General features: G+C 44.3%; 1 protein-coding gene across 1 annotated transcript in view; it reads right to left on the bottom strand.

Moving 5' to 3' along the window:
- The window catches only part of fgl2a (fibrinogen-like 2a), a 59,157-nt gene that overhangs the window by 42,116 nt on the left and 926 nt on the right, over positions 1-16,115 (bottom strand). Inside the window, 4 exon segments of the mRNA XM_084330986.1 lie at positions 322-526; positions 13,252-13,627; positions 13,629-13,863; positions 15,011-15,033. Coding sequence (XP_084187112.1) covers positions 322-526; positions 13,252-13,627; positions 13,629-13,863; positions 15,011-15,033 — 839 coding nt within the window.

Genomic DNA, 16,115 nt, shown 5'->3' with positions numbered 1-16,115 from the left:
TCCCCTTTAAATACTTCAGAAGTATGATATTCATACTAGTTGGTCCTCAACATGAATGCAAGTTAATGAGGATTCTGATACCTGGGAGAAATGGCGGTGTTGACGGCGGACAATGGGGACAGTGGTGGTCGCTAGCTTAGTTGTACCGTAGATGATTTTAGGGGAAGACTGCTGAATTTTGACAAGTTCTACATGAGTGAAACGTCCCTTTAACACTGAGTCGTGTACTGGCTGGTACACGGAATACACACGCCTGTATAAAAACAGAATAGAACAGAACAGAGTAGAATGCTGTAAGCTAGTGAGAGGAGGAGGACGTACTTCGCGGGGAGGTCACGGCTGGACAGTAGGTGTTGCAGGAGGACTTGAGCTTGTTGACCACCTCCGTGATGTTGCCCACCCTGTTGTCCACCATGGACCGGACGTTGTCCACGTTGATGAGCCTCAGGCTCTCCAGACGGCCCTCCATCGAGGAGATGTGGCTCCGAGCGCTCCGCAGGCTGGCCGACATGCGGTTCATCTTCACCTGCCGCACAGAGGGACCAGGAAAATATTTATTATCATTTCATTTGACCCAATCACCCCAAGCTAATGGTCTAAGTCTATACTGCTCAGTAAAACTGCTGGTCTAAGTCTATACTGTTCAGTAAACCGATGGTCTAAGTCTATACTGTTCAGTAACAGTGATGGTCTAAGTCTATACTGTTCAGTAACAGTGATGGTCTAAGTCTATACTGTTCAGTAACAGTGATGGTCTAAGTCTATACTGTTCAGTAAAACCGATGGTCTAAGTCTATACTGTTCATTATACAACGGCATGCAAATTTCTCGATTCTGATTGGCTGAAACAGTCCATTTACACGTATGTATAGGGCACAATCCACGCTCCTGGTCCCAGGACCCGCCCACAACCGAATCACATCACTCCGCCGTGCAGATTCTTCGGAGAAAACAAGATGGCTTTAACAAATGGATATGTTGATAGCGACTAAATATAAAGCGATTCTGTCACGGCGAATGTCTTAGTCCTTTAAACAATGTTGGATGATGTAATTGATGGGTCATGAGTCATTGTAGAACAAAAGAAAAATCGCGGATTGATTGATTGATTATTTGCAATTTTATTTTAAATTTCTTCTTCCTTCCCCCTGACTGCAGAGCTCACTCTCACACTGTCTGGCACACCCACACACACACACACACACACACACACACACACACACACACACACACACACACACACACACACACACACACACACACACACACACACACACACACACACACACACACACACACACACACACACACACACACACACACACACACACACACACACACACACACACACCTACCTGGAAGAGGTAGAGAATCTGTCACAGTGGTGTCAGGAGAACTGCCTCTCCCTGAACGTCAGCAAAACAAAAGAGATGATTGTGGACTTCAGGAGGTCGGGGGTCAAGGACTACAGCCCCCTCAGCATCGACGGGGCACCGGTTGAGAGAGTGAACAGTTTCAAGTACCTCGGAGCCCACATATCCGAGGACTTGACATGGACCACACACATTGACAGTGTTGTGAAGAAGGCACGACAACGCCTCTACTTCCTCAGGCGCCTAAGGAAGTTCCAAGTCAGTCAGAAGATCCTTAGGAACTTCTACTCATGTACAATAGAGAGCATCCTGACTGGCAACATCACCTCCTGGTTTGGGAATAGCACTGCACAAGACCGTAGCAGACTACAAAGAGTGACACGTTCAGCCGAACGCACAATTGGAGGGGGGCTTCCCACCCTCCAGAACATTTACAACAAGCGGTGCAGGGGGAAGGCTAAGAGAATCATCAAGGACTCCAGCCACCCGAATAACTGCCTCTTTGAACTGCTGCGGTCAGGCAAGCGATACCGGAGTCTTAAGGCGAGCACAGAAAGACTCAGAAGAAGCTTCTATCCCCAGGCCATCAGGCTGCTAAACGAACAATAAACACTATGCAACAACCATCAAATGCACACAGCACACACACCCACACGCACACACTCACTTAAACAAACAACACACTGCAGCACCCACTCTCCACACTTTAGATCACACAAACACACTTTATATTTATTGATAAAGGATTTGCACTACAACTCGTACACCTACTGTAAATTGTACCTAAATTGCACCTCATCCCATTTCTGCCTTGCACTATATAGTATTGTATATTAGCACACTGCATAGTATATTGTATATTATATGGTAACTCAGTTACGTTTATTCTGCATCGAACAGTCTATACTGAACACTGTGACCTAATTTTTTTACTTCTAATTTACATGCTATACTATGTTATTTTATTTCATACTTATCTTGTCTTGCACAGTCTCTGGAGCGTAACAGTAAGAAGCATTTTGTATAAAAGTATTCTGTACTTTTGTATGACAACTATTAAAGAAACTTGAAACTTGAAACTTGAAACACACACACACACACACACTCCTGTCTGCAACGGCGGAGGAGAGTCAGACTGAGAGAGAGCTGGGTGTTGCGATGTTTTAAGTGAGCATGGCCTATTGAATTGATTGATTGGTTGATTGCCAATTTTATTACTGTACGCCTGGTTTTCAACTGGTTAAGTTTAGGCCCTCTAAAGTAGGTTTAAAAAAATAAATAAAAAAATAGGGCGAAGAAAACTTTTTTTTCCCTATAGGGCAAAGAAAACCTTTTAATTTGTTTTACCTACTTTCTATAGAAGCATCTAAGAATGAAGTTATATAGAAAGTAGGTCTGCATCCCCTTAACAATTGTGTGTATTGAGCCGTACTGTATTGTACCCATTCTGCATCTGGTAATAAAATGTTCAATCAATCATTCCAATAACACACAGTTGGATGTGTTAGTTTGTTGGATCCGTTGGATGCACTTCCGAGCTGCTTCCACATGAGGCAACTTCTCTCAATCATTCCAATAACACACAGTTGGATGTGTTAGTTGGTTGGATGCACTTCCGAGCTGCTTGCACATGGAGGCAACTTCTCTCAATCATTCCAATAACACACAGTTGGATGTGTTAGTTGGTTGGATGCACTTCCGAGCTGCTTCCACATGGAGGCAACTTGTCTTTTTTGTTGTTGTGGGAACTACTTTTTCTGGCGGATGGTTTTTTCAATAAATCTTCGATTAATGTGTGTTTATTGTATAGCAATAAGGTTGGATGAATGTGGCAGTTGTATAAAAGCATTACACCACTTGCAGTCGTGATTTGTGAACAATAAACCATGCCTAGGGGGGTCTAACGACCCTCGGCTGTGCCTCGGGCCTAACGATCACCCCTAGGCATGGTTTATTGTTCACAAACCACTCCTGCGCGTGATGTAATGCTTAAGTAACAGTGATGGTCTAAGTCTATACTGTTCAGTAACAGTGATGGTCTAAGTCTATACTGTTCAGTAAAAGCAACGGATCGGATGAGTACTTTGTATCAGCAGTGAAAAGGTGGTATTGGTGCATCATCCCTAGTTTATATTTAGTTATTTATAATATAAGCATATATTTAGTTATGGTATAAGCATAGTGTTAACAGAATTCGGCTATAGGGCGATAATAATGTGGTCAAGAGGCATGGTTTCTATCTTGAGCCTTAACTGGCGTGGTTTATTTATTCACATGAAGAGCAGCAGTAACATACAGATCTCCTCTCTCTGAGAGGCTTGGGGGGAAAGAAAGAAGTGGGAGGAGACATATCTATTTATACTCGCCACCTGGTAGTACTCCTGAGTGTCTCCGCCTAGAGCGCCCTCTAGTGGAAACAGCTATATATGCAGATAGACAGTTACTAGTGTAAACAGTTATATATATGCAGTTAGACAGTTACTAACAATCCTAAACAGAACCTCTGCCTTCAACACATAGTGTTAGCATATACTTAGACTATAACTAATATAGGCATATATTTAGTTATATTATATTTAGTTTTTTTGTTGACAGAGTTGTTGACAGTCTGAGGTCAAGGATGTGGATTTTAAGTTATTTGTGCTATTCCTGTTTTTTCACTTCTCGGTTCCTTTACGGTTACTTGTCTCAACCACCTGAACGCAACACTAGGGTGCTGCTGTTTGGATACTTGATGGTTTGTTTCTTTCAGAGAGAGAGAGAGTTGAGAGAACATGCTTTACACCCCCAGCCCCCTCCCTCTGGATCTCCTTTCAACCACTCCCATCAAGACAGCAACACAATAACAGTTCCTCTGGCCAGAAAGAACTTTCACAGAAAAACACATCATCTCCTCCACACTGCAATAACCATTTCAAATAAGAGATGAGACATCTTTATGTTTTACACACCTGTCTGCATTGGTGTTTGTTTGTTTGTTTGGTTGGTTGTTGTTCTTTTCATTGTTGTTGTTGTTGTTGTTGTTGTTGTTGTTGTTGTTGTTGTTGTTGTTGTTGTTGTTGTATCTTGGTAGAATCAACCCCTCCCCTATCTCCACTCAACCAAAACAAAAACTGTAAACAAAGTGCAATACCCAGCACAGCTCTTTTACCCTAGAGGTTGCTGTTTGACGGGATTAGCGATTCTACCTTTTAGTTTATCAAAATATTATATAATCGTAAAAGCAAATAGACTGAAAGGGCACCATGCCAATGTATTATTAAGTTATATACCATATACATTTTATTTAGACCATACTATACAGCCATTCTGACATTGGCTCCTTGTGTTTTTGATTTGGTGCAGTGATGTTACAACCAGTATTCTGCACTGCATCATAAAATAACGAATCTCAAATTCATATTGACTGGGGCTATTGATCACTTCTCCCAACACTATACAATATATTATACACTATACAACTATCTAGATATGATACACTATATACAACATTATACTAGATATTATACACTATAAACAACAATATACGTAACTAGATATTATACACTACACAACACTATACTATTATACACTATACACACCATTATACTAGATACACTATACACACCATTATACTAAATATACACTATACACAACATTATAGACTACACATAGATACTCGCAAGTCATTTTATGGAAGCCCAAGTCAAGTCTCAAGTCTTTGGTCACAAGTCCACGTCAAGTGTGTTAATTGGTGTTTAATTAGGTTAGATATAACAGCTGTGCAACATGGTTATTTCCAGGCAATGCATTTTGTGTTACATGTTGATCTGTAATGTATTACATTACTATTACCATTTACTATTACCACTTTTATCTTTTATCTACATTAAGGTATCAATAAGGTAACTGTAAAATATCATACTGCACTGTAATATGGAGGGGGAAAAGAGAGCTTTGGTTTTAAAAGTTATTCTGGAAGGACGCTACATAGGATTTGTCTTCTCCCATACGACTGGTCTTGGACACCCCATATTATGATCATTCCTAAATCCTCAATGAACACAATCTTTACAAAGTAAAGAATTATTGGCAATAATACATGTAGAGGGAGACTGGTGCGTCACACATGAAGCAGGACTGTTTTATCCACCCATATTTGCTATCTCCCTCATGCTTCTCAGGTAGGGTCAAATTTCAACTACAAAATTCTATTCTAATGAATGTGCCATAGTGCATCACTATGAAACAAATGGCAATCAATGTTTGTTAGAGGGGGGAAAAGCTGTTACATCAACAAGCTGATTCTAGTCATATATTGTAGTAAATCCAGCGTCAGATCATCTGACTCAGATGTGTATACAGTATGTGGCCTACATTTGTCCTTCATAGACTCAATAGGATTTCAAAAGTGAAACTATCCCTGCAGGTTTCCACCACGACCACCAGTGGCCACCAGTGGCATAGTGTAACTGGAGTTACATTAAATTCAAAAGATATTTTCCTAATTCTCTGGATGTATTTTTTTTTTGTATTTTTTTTTTATTATTATTTTTTAAACATAACATAAAATTAGACATACAAGCATTAACAGTAAACATCCAATGAAATCACCATTTAAATAAATGTAGTATACGAGATATACACCTAATACTTGCTATCTAATACCCTACATACATATGCTCTCGCTCGCCCACCCCCCCGGACCCCCACTTGGATAATCCATCCATTATCATTCGTTCCTAACCAGGCACTACAATTCATATGCTAGCTTTTATTCTCTCCACCACTTCTAACCAGATTGCAATTTTGGCTTCACTGACACCTAAAATTCTTGCTGTAGATATTTCTAGATATGTAATAACCCATACCTTCCGACAAATTTTTTCCGGTTGAAACCATCGTGATGCTATCACCTTTTTAGCCGCTGTGAGACCAGATAAAACTAATCTCTTTAGCTGTATAGGGGCTCCATACTGAAAAACATCATTCAACAGCAATACAGAGGGGTGTACAGGTATGTTCAGAAATAAGAAATTTGATAATTGCTGGGCCACTTCTTTCCAGAATATCTTAACTGGTGGGCAATCCCAATACATGTGCATAAATGTACCCTCATCCCCATTTGTACATAAGGAACATCTGGAGTCTTGTTTAAGTCCCATTCTGTTCAATCTTATAGGAGTCAAGTATGTCCTATAAATATAATTAAGATTCATTTGTTGATGGTCCGGGTTACGTGACGCAATTCGAACGTTTGCCCAGACTTCTTGCCAATCAAAATTTATTTCCAAGTCTGGTATATCCCTCCTCCAGACTGAGTCTAGGGGGAGGATTCCATACGAGGACGTTAGTAAGTGATGATAAAAATCTGATACGAAACCTCTCGATGTCTCTCTTTCATAGAAGAATTTGTGATATCTGTGGTGCTCAATTGGTATCCTTAATGGGACTCCATGAGCCTTCAAACAAACCAATAACTGAACGTAAAAATAATATGTGGAACTGGTGAGATTACATTTTTTATGTATGTCTTTATAGCTACAAAAACCCTGTTTGTTGAAAACATCTCCTAATGTGTGTATGCCCTGCTTTTCCCATTTAGGGTATCTTATAGGTCGTTTTCCAATCAGGAGTGCATTGTTATTGAATAGGGGAGTATGACTGTGCCATTTATGTTGGTTAGAATATTTTTTTTGTGTTTCACGCCATATTCGGATCACATGAGTAATAAGGGGGCCAAATTTCAATTCGCATTGCTTAATTGATAATATGGTGTATACTATGTCCTGCAGTCTATGTGGTGCTACTATATTTACTTCTAAGTTTCTCCAGGATACAGATGCTTGGGAATCAAACCAGGTTGTCAGTGGTCTTAAAGAGTACGCTTTAAAATAGTGGTAAAAATCTGGAAATGCCATACCTCTGTCGGCTTTGTTTCTCTGTGCGGTGGATCTTTTTATACGTGGAGGTTTGTTATTCCAAATAAATTTGTATGCGGTGGAGTGTAATTTTTTCCAGTAACCATCAGGAGGGGGTAACGGTAACATTGAGCTAATGAAGTTGATTCTAGGTAAAACATCCATCTTAACTATTGATACCCGTGCCTGTACTGAGTTTTTGAGTTTGGACCACCTGTCAAAGTCGTATTTGATCTTATCTTGGAATTTTATGTAATTGTACTTCACCGTTTGGCTTATAGTAGGGAATACTTCAACTCCTAAACATCTGAAGTGTTTAACCATTGGTATTTTTTCTGGAAGGAGTGTATTCTTTGCAGGGGTATTAAGTGGAAGGAAAGCCGACTTTGGCCAATTTATCCTAATTCCCGATAGATTGCCAAAGTCATCAATAAACTTGAGAAGATGAGGCATTGAGGTGTTAGGGTTTTGTATGAACAATATTACGTCATCCGCATATAAACTAATATGATGTTGTGTGCCCTTTATTGCGATTGGTTCTATAGATTGGGATTGTCTTATATATTGTGCTAAAGGCTCTAATGATAAAGCGAATAGTCCGGGACTAAGAGGGCAACCCTGTCTGGAGGAGCACGATACCGGAAAGATTTTGGAGGTGATTATACCTGTTGTAATCATGGCCGATGGGTCTTTGTATAATACTTTAATCATATCAATGAATCCTTTTCCTAATTCTCTGGATGTCTACAATTGCCCAGCTCATTAATATCTGTAACAGACAGATGTCTATGTACAGTGAGGCTCTCCTGCATAAGGTCGCTCGCACCAGGCACACACACACACACAGACCACACACACACACACGTTTGTCAGGTAGGTCCGATCACACATTGTGATTGGCCGAGAGCGTTCTAAACCATGAGTATATTCATGATACACTCACGGTTAAATCACCATGAATATACCCCTGCGCTGGCTTTAGAATGTTGTAGAAAGTTTCAACTGCCATTCATCAAACGGAAACTGTGTCAACATGACCTACTCCACGGACAATGTTACGTTTGATTTACCGTACTCGTTACCATAAAAGAAAATAAAAGAAAGAGGACGGGCCTACATGATTGATTGACTGATTGAAAACTTTATTAACAGATTGCAGAATGGGTACAGTACAGTACAGCTCAATACATACAATTGTTAAGGGGATGCAGACCAGAGAAAGACTTTCGTCTTGTTTACATCAGGGTCCCCCATTTTCAATTCATCATAACATATATGACACACACGACATACAGATAGACAGTACTGCTACATCTATACATTTATGACATACCAGATTTGCAAATACAGTACTGTTTGTGATACAAAAAGTGTCCAGAAAAGAGTGTATATACATTTGACGTAGAAACTGTACATTGGAGGAGGTTGGGTAGGTGGGGTGGGGTTGGGTGGGTGGGTGGGGGGGGGGGGGGCTGTACATTGGAGGTGGGGGTGGGGGGGGGGGTTGGGTAGGGGGTGGTTGGGGGACACTGTACATTGGAATACTGACAAAGCCATACTTGGTCATTTACTGTACAGCTGGGTTAGGACATTTGTGGGGGCCAGTTTCGAATTGCAGTCTCCCGTAGGTGTTCTTTGAGAGTGTTTTTGAAAGTGGGTAGTGATTCACTTTCCTTTACAGCTTTGGGTATGGCGTTCCACATTGATGTGGCATAATTGCGAAACGTGTTTAGTCCCTTTAGAGCCAAATCTGGGTTTAACACCTCTGGTGTTGTGATCGTGGTATTCACTGACCTTTGGGAAATATTTTGACATGTACATGGGTACCTTGGTCGTGTAGTGTATCTTGTAGACCAGGCCCATTGCAAGTTGCTGTACTCTGTCGTCTACTCTAAGCCATCCTAGGTTGTCAAAGTGGGCAGGGGTGAGGTGGGTTCTAGGAGTCAGGTCAAGCAGTAGTCTGACTAGTTTGTTTTGAGATGTTTGTAATTTGGTTTTTAGTGCCTTTGAGGTGCTTTGGTACCATGAGGTGCAAGCATAGTCGTAGTACCCTTGAATGAGTGCTCCTGCCAGAGTCTTCAGGGTATTCTTGTTTACCAGTGAGGAGATCCGGTACAAGAATCGAGTTTGTTGGTTGACTTTTTTTATTACATTGGATGCCATTTTGTCACAGGAAAGATTAGCCTCTAGGATGGAACCCAGGTAGGTAATTTCATCTTTCCTTGTGACAATATTGTCACCCACTGTAACTGAGAAGCCGTCGGTCTTGCTGAGTTTGTTATTTGAACCGAAGAGAATGGACTCTGTTTTGCCCATGTGTAATGATAGTTTGTTATCGGCGAGCCATATGCAGGTTTGCCTAGTTCCGAGCTGAGGGTTTTTTCAACCTGTAACTTGTTCTTGTCAGAGACCAGCAGGGCTGAGTCGTCCGCAAACAGGAACAAGTTGCAGTCACAAGCTGACGACATGTAATTTGCATAAATTAGGAACAGTAGCGGTCCTAGTATGCTTCCTTGTGAAACACCACAGCTCACTGGGAGGGGGGGAGATAGGGTACCGTTTACCTCCACCATCTGTTCTCTCTCCTCCAGGTAGGATTGTATCCAGCTCACTGATAGACTATCAAAACCAATTGCTTTTAGCTTGTCAATCAGAATGGTGTGATTGACAGTGTCGAAGGCCTTTTGTAGGTCCAGCATGACCATGCCGCAGTATTTGCCCGCGTCCACCTCTTGTTTGATGTGGTCGTTCAAATAGAGAAGGCATGTGTCAGTGGAGTGGGATGTTCTGAAGCCAGATTGGAATTCGTAGATTAGATTTTTTTCCGCAAGGTACTTTTCGACCTGTTCGTATACTATTTTTTCCATGACTTTCGAGATGGATGTAAGGATAGAAACAGGGCGGTAGTTGCCTGGGTCTAATTTGCTGCCCTTTTTGTGCAGTACATCTACCGGTATTGAGAAAAACTGCATTATTAGACATGCTAATCCAATGAAAGATGTCGGACTTGGGCTGTGGAACTGAAGGACTTGGGCTGTGGAACTGAAAGTTAGGCGCGATTGTTAGGAGTAACGCGATTGGCGCCGAGAGAAACGTCAGTGGCCAATCAGATCGCGCATCCCGATCTGGGGGGGGGGGGGCTGTACATTGGAGGTGGGGGTGGGGGGGGGGGGGGGTTGGGTAGGGGGTGGTTGGGGGACACTGTACATTGGAATACTGACAAAGCCATACTTGGTCATTTACTGTACAGCTGGGTTAGGACATTTGTGGGGGCCAGTTTCGAATTGCAGTCTCCCGTAGGTGTTCTTTGAGAGTGTTTTTGAAAGTGGGTAGTGATTCACTTTCCTTTACAGCTTTGGGTATGGCGTTCCACATTGATGTGGCATAATTGCGAAACGTGTTTAGTCCCTTTAGAGCCAAATCTGGGTTTAACACCTCTGGTGTTGTGATCGTGGTATTCACTGACCTTTGGGAAATATTTTGACATGTACATGGGTACCTTGGTCGTGTAGTGTATCTTGTAGACCAGGCCCATTGCAAGTTGCTGTACTCTGTCGTCTACTCTAAGCCATCCTAGGTTGTCAAAGTGGGCAGGGGTGAGGTGGGTTCTAGGAGTCAGGTCAAGCAGTAGTCTGACTAGTTTGTTTTGAGATGTTTGTAATTTGGTTTTTAGTGCCTTTGAGGTGCTTTGGTACCATGAGGTGCAAGCATAGTCGTAGTACCCTTGAATGAGTGCTCCTGCCAGAGTCTTCAGGGTATTCTTGTTTACCAGTGAGGAGATCCGGTACAAGAATCGAGTTTGTTGGTTGACTTTTTTTATTACATTGGATGCCATTTTGTCACAGGAAAGATTAGCCTCTAGGATGGAACCCAGGTAGGTAATTTCATCTTTCCTTGTGACAATATTGTCACCCACTGTAACTGAGAAGCCGTCGGTCTTGCTGAGTTTGTTATTTGAACCGAAGAGAATGGACTCTGTTTTGCCCATGTGTAATGATAGTTTGTTATCGGCGAGCCATATGCAGGTTTGCCTAGTTCCGAGCTGAGGGTTTTTTCAACCTGTAACTTGTTCTTGTCAGAGACCAGCAGGGCTGAGTCGTCCGCAAACAGGAACAAGTTGCAGTCACAAGCTGACGACATGTAATTTGCATAAATTAGGAACAGTAGCGGTCCTAGTATGCTTCCTTGTGAAACACCACAGCTCACTGGGAGGGGGGGAGATAGGGTACCGTTTACCTCCACCATCTGTTCTCTCTCCTCCAGGTAGGATTGTATCCAGCTCACTGATAGACTATCAAAACCAATTGCTTTTAGCTTGTCAATCAGAATGGTGTGATTGACAGTGTCGAAGGCCTTTTGTAGGTCCAGCATGACCATGCCGCAGTATTTGCCCGCGTCCACCTCTTGTTTGATGTGGTCGTTCAAATAGAGAAGGCATGTGTCAGTGGAGTGGGATGTTCTGAAGCCAGATTGGAATTCGTAGATTCGATTTTTTTCCGCGAGGTACTTTTCGACCTGTTCGTATACTATTTTTTCCATGACTTTCGAGATGGATGTAAGGATAGAAACAGGGCGGTAGTTGCCTGGGTCTAATTTGCTGCCCTTTTTGTGCAGTACATCTACCGGTATTGAGAAAAACTGCATTATTAGACATGCTAATCCAATGAAAGATGTCGGACTTGGGCTGTGGAACTGAAGGACTTGGGCTGTGGAACTGAAAGTTAGGCGCGATTGTTAGGAGTAACGCGATTGGCGCCGAGAGAAACGTCAGTGGCCAATCAGATCGCGCATCCCGAACGAGGAAGTGAAAGAGCGTTAGGGAAAATATACACGCGGCCTGGGCATTGAACTGGAACTGTCCGTGGTGCTGATGACTTTTTCGATAGCTTGTTGATAGCCTACTCCATTTGAAATTCCATAGCAACGAGACATCTTTAGGAAAAAAATTTCGACGCCAAGTTCACCAAAATCAATATAAAATACCCTAGAATTGTCTGTATTCATCCCATATTTTTTCCCGACGGTGCAACTTGCTGTATCAAAGCAATAATACACTTGAACCAGTGGGATATCATGAATATTGCCACTCTGTGATGCCTACGCCACTCGCGCTACGCTCTCGTGGCTGCGGGCGCATCACAGCCGTGGCAATATTCATGATATCCCACTGGTTCTCGTGTATTATTGCTTAATTATTTATTTAGGATGTGCCATTCTCTCACATTGTTCACAAGTCCCTGATCTCGAGTCTGAGTCAAGTCTGAAGTCCCTTGGGTATACAAGTTTCAAGTCAAGTCTCGAGTCAATACACAAGAAAGCGCATACTCTGTGTGTACATTAAAAAGCGCATACTATGTGTACACTAGAAAGTACATACTCTATGTGTACACTAGAAAGTGCATACTATATGTGTACACTAGAAAGTGCATACTCTATGTGTACACTAGAAAGTGCATACTATATGTGTACACTAGAAAGTACATGCTCTGTGTGTACACTAAAAAGCGCATAATATGTGTGTACATACTAGAAAGCACAAAGTACACGTATACTAGAAAACACAGACTATGTGTGTGTATACTAGAAAGTGCATACTATGTGTACACTAGAAAGTGCATACTCTATGTGTACACTAGAAAGTACATACTCTATGTGTACACTAGAAGTGCATACTATATGTGTATACTAGAAAACACATACTATGTGTGTATACTAGAAAGCACATACTCTGTATACACTAGAAAACACATACTATGTGTGTATACTAGAAAGCACATACTCTGTATACACTAGAAAACACATACTCTATGTGTACACTAGAAAGTACATACTCTATGTGTACACTAGAAAACACATACTATGTGTGTATACTAGAAAGCACATACTCTGTATACACTAGAAAACGCGCTGTGTGTCATCCTACCACATGCCATTTTTCCGAGTCTGAGTTGAATCATTATGACCTCTGGCTATCTTACCTGCATCTCCTGCATGGTGATAAGGTCCAGTGGGTTTGTGCCAGAACCTTTCCCTGGTTCAGGTGTCGTGCCCACAGCTCCTCTGGTAGTGACGGTGCCGTCTCCCCTCTCCTCCGGTCCGGTCCCGGCTTTCCCCAGCTCCGGTCCCGACACGTCCGCGCTGTCCCCCTGTATCGGTACCTGTCCCGACCCGCCGCCGGCACCGCGGCCCCCGCGCCGGCACTCCAGACACCCACGCTTCAGCCGCTCCACCGTCTCCTTCAGGCTCCGCAGCTCCTTCGCGGTCTTCTCCATGAGTCTGAACTGCTTGGGCAGCTGGATGGTGAGAGGAGGGAAGGTGAGCTGGTAGGGACAGTCCTCCCCGTCCTCCTCCTCTCCCCGGAGCCCCGCACTGACCCGAGGGTCTCAGCTTCAGGGGCAGGTGGCGGAGGCTGCGGGGGAGGAGGTGGTGGTGCGGGTGGTGGTGGTGGTGGTGGTGGAACCGGGTCCGGGAGTTAAGAGTCTGTTGGTGTCCCATCCTTGGCGCGGCCGGCGGCGGGCACGTCCTCCGCGGTCCAGACGGTCGGCGGCACCAGGGCTGCTGCGAGCAGGACACAGACGCACAGCGGGATCCTCCTCATGTTGAGCGCCAGGAGTTCAGAGTGGGTTTGAAGTGCGTTCCGCCGCCTCTAATATGTAGTTTCAAAGTGTGTGTGTGTTGTGTCATACGGGAGGGTGCTTTTATGTGTGTGTGTGTGTGCGTGTTCGCACTTTGAGGAGTGTGGGTGTGAGTCCCGATATGCAGTCAGAGGAAAAACGTGTGTGTGTGTGTGTGTGTGAGAGAGAGAGAGAGAGAGAGAGAGAGAGAGAGAGAGAGAGAGAGAGAGAGAGAGGGAGAGAGAGAGAGAGAGAGAGAGAGAAAGAGAGAGAGAGAGAGAGAGAAGAGAGCAGCCTGCTGGAGCAAGAAAGCAGGAGAACTGGTGCTGTCTCAGATAGCTGTGTCATTAATATCAGGACAGAGAGAGGGAGGGAGGGAGGGAGGGAGGGAGGGAGGGAGGGAGGGAGGGAGGGAGGGAGGGAGGGAGGGAGGGAGGGAGGGAGATAGGGGGGGGGGTGTAGAGAGGATGGGAGGGGCACCACGGTATTGCGTAATACCAGCAGCAGCAATGTGAAAAATGAGAGAGATTATATGGTAGGGAGAGAGAGAGGGGAAGGCAGGGAGGGAGAGAGAGAGAGAGGGAAAGGGGGGAGTTAGAGAGAGAGGGTGGTGTGGAGATACTGTAGGTCCTTTGGCTGCTCTGTGTGCAGTCAAGCGCATGGTGTAAGAGAAGTAATTCTGAGAAATGACTCACACTACACAGGAATTGTCAAAATACTTTCTCCTGACTCACTACACAGGAATCGCCAACGTACAGTGCATACCGTGCAGCAAGGAAACGGCTCCCTCCTACCTCCGGCCAGTGCCACTGGCCCAGTGGTCTCTAACGACTAGGGTGGGTACCGTTCACATTTGAACCGATACCGGTACCGGTACCTTTAATCTACCTACCTCAGTTGTAAAAAAAAATTGTCCAAACATCAATTTTATAAAAAAACCCATCTCACCATCCACACAACCTCCACAAACAGCACGTCTCCTCCTACCGTGACGCACTTCAAGCTGCCAAATCCGCCCACTACTCCACCATCATCAACAGCAGCAACCACAACCCCCGGACCCTCTTCTCCACTGTCAAGAAACTCCTAACCCCCGGACAATAACTCACTCTCCTCCCTTGACCTCTGCAACTCGTTTCTCCTCTCCTTCAATAACAAAATATCTCAAATCAACAGCACACTGACCGCCCGCATCGCCAACTCCCCCCACCCTCGCCCCCCCCCCACTATCATTTTCCCCCCACCTGACTCCATCCCTCCCACCCCTTTTACTGGCTTCGCCCAGTCGACTCCTCCTTCATCACGGACCTCATGACCACCTCCAAGTCCACTACCTGCTCCCTTGACCCCCTCCCCACTACTCTCACCAAGGCCTGCCTCCCTGCTCTCATCCCCCACCTCACCGCCCTCTTCAACCAGTCACTATCCCTAGGCCACGTCCCTCCCCCTATAAACTCGCCGCTGTCACCCCTGTCCTCAAAAAACCCACCCTCGACCTATCCAACCTCTCCAACTACCGCCCCATATCCAATCTCCCTTTCTTCTCCAAAACACTTGAACGCATTGCTGCCTCCCAACTCCACTCCCATCTCCAGTCCAACACCCTCTATGAACCCCTTCAATCTGGCTTCCGTCCCGCTCACAGCACTGAAACTGCACTGGTCAAAGTAATCAACGACCTCCTCATCTCCACTGATGCTGGTGCCCTCAACATCCTGATCCTACTAGATCTTAGTGCAGCCTTTGACACAGTGGGTCACTCCATCCTCCTCCAAAGGCTGCACCAACTGGGTGTTGAGGGCACAGCACTTGACTGGTTTTCTTCCTATCTCACTGACAGACATCAATTTATCTCCCTCTCCGGCCACACCTCTTCCCCCTCCCCAGTTACACAGGGGGTCCCCCAAGGCTCAGTCCTAGGCCCCCTGCTCTTCATCTGCTACATTCTCCCCCTCGGTCACATCATTCGCAAATACAACCTCAACTTCCACTGCTATGCTGATGACACCCACATTTACATCACTACACAATCCCCCCACAGCCCTCCCCTCAGTCACATTGAATCCTGCATCACTGAACTACAAACCTGGATGACCCATAACCTCCTCAAATTAAATAGCGACAAGACAGAACTCTTCATCATCGGCACCAACACCACCCTCACCAGATCCGGACCCATCACACTCACCATCAATGACTCCACCATCACCCCCTCCCCCCTAGTCTGC

The sequence above is a fragment of the Notolepis coatsorum genome, assembly GCF_963971535.1.
Source record: "Notolepis coatsorum genome assembly, chromosome: 15".
NCBI lineage: Eukaryota > Metazoa > Chordata > Actinopteri > Aulopiformes > Paralepididae > Notolepis > Notolepis coatsorum.
Note: the sequence above shows the minus strand (reverse complement) of the source record. Positions and strands in the feature narration are given on the sequence as shown.